This window comes from Penaeus vannamei, chromosome 15, assembly GCF_042767895.1.
Source record: "Penaeus vannamei isolate JL-2024 chromosome 15, ASM4276789v1, whole genome shotgun sequence".
NCBI lineage: Eukaryota > Metazoa > Arthropoda > Malacostraca > Decapoda > Penaeidae > Penaeus > Penaeus vannamei.
The window spans coordinates 8,149,678-8,157,177 of NC_091563.1; the positions used below are offsets into that span (position 1 = coordinate 8,149,678).

The window sequence follows — 7,500 nt, forward strand, 5'->3', positions numbered from 1 at the left end:
AGAGAATGAGGATGAAGAAGAGAAGGAGGATGAAGAGGAAGAGAAGGAGGATGAAAAGGAAGAGAAGGAGGATGAAGTGGAAGAGAAGAAGGATGAAGAGGAAGAGAAGGAGGATGAAGAGGAAGAGAAGGAGGATGAAGAGGAAGAGAAGAAGGATGAAGAGGAATAGGAATATGGAGAGGAAGAGGAGAACAGAAATAGGAAGAGAAATGGAGAGAGAAAGAAGAGAAGAAAGGGGAGAAGCCATACGGAAGAGAAGGTAATGAATGAAGAAAAGAAAATACTGAAGGAAAAGCGAATGAGAGAAGAAGAGCAAAGGATGAAAGAAAGGATATGAAAAAAAAGAAATTAAAGGTAAGGAAGGGGAAAATAAGGAAAGAAGATAAAGAGAGGGGGGAATTAGAAAAGGAGAAAATGAAGAAAATATTACCCCCAAAGAAACGAGAAGACGATATAATATACTGATAAAGGGGAGAGATGCAAAGTAGCAATTAAGCTTAGAAACGAAGATAAGTTAAAAGGAGTAAAAAGAAACACCAAATAAGTAAAACTTCAATCAAGTACATCACAAAAAGAACAAAACTCAAACAAATAACAAAATATAAGACAGAAAAAAAAAAAAATGCATATAAGAAATACACTCATTTGACTCCCCTTCCTTACCCCTTCCCCCTATCCTCCTCCTCCAACCCCCAACCCTTTGTATCAGAATTAATAACGATGAAATATCTGGATCCGCGTTCTGTGTCGATCTCATTACGAATTCACGAGTTCACTTTAAGCAGGAGAATGCCAACGCAACGTACGGCGTCAAATATCTACTTTAAGCTCGTAGTCTTGTCTTTTGGCTTGCCTGGGCTCTATGGCTGGTTGTCTGGGCTCTATGGGGGATTGTCTGGGCTCTATGGGGGATTGTCTGAGCTCTATGGCTGGTTGTCTGAGCTCTATGGGGGATTGTCTGAGCTCTATGGCTGGTTGTCTGGGCTCTATGGGGGATTGTCTGGGCTCTATGGCTGGTTGTCTGAGCTCTATGGGGGATTGTCTGGGCTCTATGGGGGATTGTCTGGGCTCTATGGGGGATTGTCTGGGCTCTATGGGGGATTGTCTGAGCTCTATGGGGGATTGTCTGAGTTCTATGGCTGGTTGCCTGGGCTCTATGGGGGATTGTCTGGGCTCTATGGGGGATTGTCTGGGCTCTATGGCTGGTTGTCTGAGTTCTATGGGGGATTGTCTGGACTCTATGGCTGGTTGTCTGAGCTCTATGGCTGGTTGTCTGAGCTCTATAGCTCACACACACACACACACACACATAGTCTAAGCTCTAAGTTTGATTGTCTGAGCTCTTTGGCTAGTTGTATAAGCTCTATAGCTGAGATATTGTGGAAGGAGGAGGGGGAGGGGGGAGGAAGAGGGGGTGAAAGGGGGAGGGAGGAGAGGGGAATAGGAAAGGAAAAAAGGAAGAGTGGGAGGGGAATAGATGAGGGAAGGAGAGGGGAAAGGCAGAGGGGGAGAGGAGGGAGAGGAGGGGGAGGAGAAAGCGGGGGAGAGGGGAGAGCCAGGGTAGACGAAGAGGGAATCAGGAGAAGGAAAGAGTGCAGAGGGAATACAGTGCTAAGTGCAAGCAGCCAACCCTCTCCTTCGGTCGAAGTGCTCGTGTTGGGCTGTTGAAAACCCAGTCCTGGTGACCCCTTTCACGCAAGGAAACCCCCTTCCTTTTCATACCCCCTGCCCCCTCCCCACCTTCTCCTCCCCTCACCTTCGCCTCCCCGCCCTCCCCCACCTTCACCACCCCCGACCCCCTCCCCCCTTACCACTCCCCACCACCTTCACCTTCTCCCCCGCCCCTTCCTCCACCTTCACCTCCCCCGCCTCCCCACCTTCACCTCCCCTCCCCCTCCTCACCTTCACTTTCCCCGCCCACTCCCTCACCTTCACCCCCCGCCCAATCCCCCACCTTCACCTCCTCCTCGCCACCTCCCCCTTCCCCCCCGCCCCCTCCCCCACCTTCACTCTCCCCCCCTCCCTCACCAGCCCAACCAGCCTAGATTCGGTATGCACGGTCTGTAATGAGATAGTCGTTGTTTAAACATCTTCTGCAAGGTAGAAAAATTTTTCGCAGTTTACCTTGGCGGAAGTGTATCGTAATCCACCCGGGCTGTTACGGGCGACAACCTCGTGTTATCATGCAGGTAACTTGAGCCTTCTTGGAGGGTTGGCTCTGGCTCCTTCCCGGGCGGCTCCCCCGTTTGTGTGGCACTCCCGGGGAAGTTTTGAGAACGGGGAAGTTGGCTGAAAATAGACGGAAGAGGGAGGGAGAGGGGGTGAGAGCGAGGGAGGAAGAGAGAAAGGGAGAGAGGGGAAGAGAGCGAGGGAGGAAGAGAGAATGAGAGCGCGAAGGAGGAAGAAAGAAAGAGAGAGAGGGAGAGGAAAAGAGCGAGGAAGTGAGGCATAGAGAGAAAGAAAAAGAGGTGAAATCGGAACTAATCCGAAAGGAGGAAGAGATAGAGAGAGAGAAAGAGAAAGAGAAAGAGAAAGAAAGAAAGAAAGAAAGAGAACGAGACAGAGAACGAGAGAGAGAAAGAAAAAGCCCCCCCCCATACCCCCACTGAACATAAACCCCTTCCCATCCACACACCCCGTCCCCACCCCAGCATCCATCCCCGACCCATCTCCCAGCATCCAGCATCCGGCGCGGAACTCGAGTCGACGCCGCCGCAGACCCAGCCGAAGTGAGCGCCGTGGGTAAGTAGGTAAGTTAGTAGGTAAGTAAAGCAAGTACTCTCGCGAAGGCTTGAGTACAACTGCTTACTCTGAGTACAGTCATTTGGGTAGGGAACGGCAGCCGAGTCCGGGAAAGTTTCCTTTTATTTGCTCTTCTCTCTCTCGCTGCCGAACCGGCCGTGATCAGCGAGGTAAGAGAGGGTAGCCGAATGCATGTATTTACATTCAACGTTAATTTGGGGTGGGGTGGTGCGTGGCTGTGGGGAAGGGGGGAGGGAGGGAAGGAGGGAGAGAGGGGGAGGGAAGGGGAGGGAGAGAGGGGGGAAGGAAGGAGGGTGTGTGGTTGTGGAAGAGGGGGAGGGGAGGGAGGGTGTGTGGCTGAGGGGGAGGGAGGGAGGGTGTGTGGTTGGGGGGAGGGAGGGAGGAAGAAGGAGGGTTTGTGGTTATGGGGAAAGAGGAGGGAGGGAGGAAGGAGGGTGTGGGGAAGGGGGGAGGGAGGGAGGGAGGGAAAGAGAGTGTGTGGTTGTGAGGAAGGGAGGAAGGGAGGAAGGGAAGTTAGATGGGTGATGAGGGTAAAGGAATAGCAGGGATGAAAGAATAGTGAAAGGAGAAAGATAGAATGCAATTTCTCGTAGATTCATTAAACAAAAATGAAAATAAAAGCATAAAGGAGAACAAGTACAGGAACACATAAGAGGACACGATTAAAAAAACGAAAAAAAAACGACGAAAAAGGAAGAAAGAAAAAGACAAGAATAAAGAAAGTACATAAACGAGAACAGAAAACCAATTAAGGTACTCGTTTTGTCGACTGGAGACAATCAATTATTTTCGTTTTTAAGTAAAAAAAAATAATAATAAAAATTAAAAAAAATAATAATAATAAAAAATAAAAATAAAAATCCGTCTTGGGTTTATTAACTATTCATACCAACCTCAGCTTAAGAATAAGAGCTGGTCAGATTAGGCCACGCATTAAGTCCCTTTGTTATTTCTTAAGGTACTTTTTAAAGCCAATGAATGCTTAGTATTTGACTCGAAAATCGGAATTGTTGAACGAAAGTGAAAGGTTGGAGAGGGGAAAAAGGGGTAAAGGAGAGGAAGAAAAAGATAGAAGAAAAGGAAAGTTGGAAGGAAAGGAGAGGAGGGAAGGTGGGAGAAGAGGGAGGGAAGTTAGGGTGAGAAAGAGGAATGAAGGAAGGGAGGGAAGTAGGTAGGAATGTAAGAAGGGTAATAGAGAAGGGAGTAAGGACAGAAAGAAAGAATGAAAAAAAAAACAAAAAAACGAAAGGACTTAAAAACAAACCCCTCTCAAAAACATAGACAAAAAAAACAAAAAAAAACACGAACGACGCAAAATATAAATACGAAAGGGACTTAAAAACGAACAAAATTCCTTCCTTCGTGAGAATCGGATCTCAAAATGATTCTCGGGCCGCCCACCCCTCTCTCTTCCACGGACTTCAGCCAACGTGGGCGGATGTGGTCTTCAATAGTTACGTAACTTCGGAAGACGGCTTAGGGAAATGTATATTCATATTGCATGTGTGTATCTATATCTATATCTGTCTGTTTGTCCATCTGTCTATCTATCTGTTCTGTGTTTCGTTCTGTCTCTTTCTCTCTGTCTCTGTCTGTCTGTCTGTCTGTCTGTCTGTCTGTCTGTCTGTCTGTCTGTCTGTCTCTCTCTCTCTCTCTCCTTCTCTCTCTCTCTCTCTGTCTCTCTCTCTCTCTCTCTCTCTCTCTCTCTCTCTCTCTCCCTCCCCATCTATCTGTCTATCTATCTATCCATCTATCTATCTGTTTATCTATCTATCTACCTATCTTTATATATATGTATCTCTATCTCTATCTCGTCGTTCCGTCTGTTTATATATCTACCTATATGCATACCAATATGCCTAAATATATCCATACATAAAATTCCCTCTTTCCACCTATCTATCTATCTATCTCTCTAACTCTTTCCTTCCGGCTCTCATCGCTCCTCCCTCCCTCTTCTCTTAAACTATCCATTAGCATTTTAACTCCGCCTTCTCTCTCACGCCAGTGCCAGAGTGCCTGAGTGCTTGGTTATACGTCACCGAATGGTCATCCTCCTAGACTTCACCCCCACCCCCTCCTCCCTCCCCCTTATCCCGTTCCTTGTCTCCCGTCTGGTGCTCTTTCTCTTCTATCTCTTCTTTATTTTTCTTGTTCTTTCTCTTTTCTTCTTATGTTCATTTTCTCTCTTCTTCCTCCCCTTCTCCCTTCTCTATCTCCTCCTCACTCCTCCCTTCCCCACCTCCTCCTACCTTCCTCCCTTCCCCACCTCCTCCTACCTTCCTCTTACCCATCTCCTCCTCCTCCTTCCTTCCTTCTCCACCCCTCCCCTCCTTCCTCCCTTCCCCAGGCTCCTCCTCCCTTTCCTCCCTCCCCATCTCTTTCTCCTTCCCTCCCTTCTCCTTCCTCCCTCTCTTCCCCTCCCTTCCTCCTCCTCCTCCTCTCAATCCCCTCCTCCACTCCTCCTTCCTCCCTCCCAACCTCCCTCCTTCACCCCCCCTGCCCCCACCCTCCCCCAGCGCTTGTCGAAATGACCCTATAACTCACGACCGAAAATCAATCTCACGTGGTTCTGACTGCGGAATTATGATAACAGTTATCTGTTATCTCACTGGGTGATGGTCGCCCCCGGGATAGAGGGAGGGAGTGTGGGGAGGGGGGGGGAGAGTTGGGGGAAAGTGGGAGGGGAGGTTGGGAGAAAGTGGGGGAGAGTTTAAGGAAAGTTGGGGACTGGGGGAAAGTGGAGGGGGGGGGAGTGGGAGGGGAGGTTGGGGGAAAGTGGGGGGAGAGTTAAAGGAAAGTTGGGGACTGGGGGGAAATTGGGGGAGGTTGGGGGAAAGTGGGGGGAGGTTGGGGGAAAGTGGGAGGGGGGAGAGTTGGGGGAAAGTGGGGGAGAGTTAAAGGAAAGTGGGGATGGGGACTGGGGGAAATTGGGGAGGTTGGGGGAAAGTGTGGGGGGGGGGGAGAGTTGGGGGAAAGTGGGAGGGGAGGTTGGGAGAAAGTGGGGGAGAGTTTAAGGAAAGTTGGGGACTGGGGGGGAGGTTGGGAGAAAGTGGGGGAGAGTTAAAGGAAAGTGGGATGGGGACGGGGAAAATGGGGGAGGTTGGGGGAAAATGAAGTGGGGACTAGGGGGATTATAGACGAGTTGGGGGAAAGTGGGGTGAGACTAGCGGATATTGGTGGAGTTGGATAAAAAGTGGGAGAAGAGAAAGTGGGGGAAAGGGATATAAAATAAGATGGAGAAAGAAAAGACGAAAGTAGAGGATAGAGGATGAAGAGGGGAGAGTGGAGAAAGAAAATTGATGAAAATAGCGAAAAATGAAATGAGTGAAGAGGAAGGGGGGGTAATGAAATATAGATATGCAAAAATGACTCAGCACATAAAAAAAATCAAGAGAATGTGTAAATGAATAAAACATGAAAAGGATATAAATATATAATCGTTCCAGAAAGTCACGAGAAGAGGTAATAAATGACAATAAAACAAATATAAACAATAAAATAAATTGCGTAAACAAAGAGAGAGACAGACCTCAAAACCAAATAAAAAAGAGAAGACAGGAAATGAAGATAAAGAAAAGAAAGAAAAAAAAACGTAGAAGAGACAGAGACAATAAAAAACACCTAGAATTACGTAAACACACACACACAAACACACATACACACACCTACATACACATACATACATACATACATACATAAATACATACATAAATATATACATACATAAATACATACATGAATACATACATAGATACATACATACATGCATACATATATATATATATATATATATATATATATATATATATATATACCCTGAAAACCGAAAAAAATACAAAACAAGAAAAGAAAAGAAAGAAAGAAAAAAATAATACAAATAAAACACATCAAGGAAAATAACTTTGGTCTTAGGTCTTGTGAGATTCTTGACCTAGACCTAAGGTCACTCTCCCGACGAGGTCACAAGGTCAGCGCTTTGACCTACCTGCTCGACTCTCGCTGTCGGCCGGTTTCACTTGAATCGGGCGGTTCATCTGCAAGAAAAAAGAAAATATAAGTTACTGATATCAAATATTCGATAAAATAATAATAATAATAATAATAATAATAATAATAATAAATATCCAGCTGAATGTCCTGTAAGATTCATCATTAATAATAATCTGGGTAACATACTTTTCTATTTATCTTTTAAAAGAAAAACATTATGTTGCAAATTTCTATTGTGCTTCCTCACAAAGGAGAGTATAAGATTTAAAATTTATCAAGGAAAAAAAGTGGGTACGAAAATATAGCAGAGGTCCTTCCGTATTTTCTTCCCTTTAAAGTAACAAAATTAGAAGAAGACGAAGAGGAAGAAGGGAGGAGGAGGAAAGGAAAGAAGAGAAGGAAGATGATAACAATAAGAACAAGAATAACAAAGAACAAGAGATAGCAAGCAGAAGAAAAGGTGACTGACAAGCCACTCGCCAGAAGTCGAAGCAAAACAAGCATTAACGAACTCGCACAAGTCTTGAAGATCAGGCGGCGAGAGCCAAGGCGTTCGCAGTCATCTTGAATCCCCGGCGTCGTCTCTGAGCCTCAGGTTCTCCTTCTGTTTCGTCGGCGTCTGTGTGGTTCCTTGAGCTTGACGTGCGTTCGTATTCGGGAATCGGAGTTTCTGACTTATTTCGGGTCCTTTTAAAACCTTTTTCTTCTACTTCTTATATATACATACATACATACATACATACA

The 7,500-nt window shown here is 46.2% G+C and overlaps 1 protein-coding gene across 9 annotated transcripts in view; it reads right to left on the reverse strand.

Annotated features, from left to right (window-relative positions):
• Positions 1–7,500, reverse strand: part of LOC113814303 (CUGBP Elav-like family member 4) — a gene marked incomplete in the record, with an annotated part of 699,503 nt that overhangs the window by 461,391 nt on the left and 230,612 nt on the right. For all 9 annotated transcript variants that reach the window (XM_070130421.1, XM_070130428.1, XM_070130425.1 and 6 more), the window contains 1 exon segment: positions 6,752–6,800. In XM_070130421.1, the coding sequence (XP_069986522.1) occupies positions 6,752–6,800 (49 nt within the window).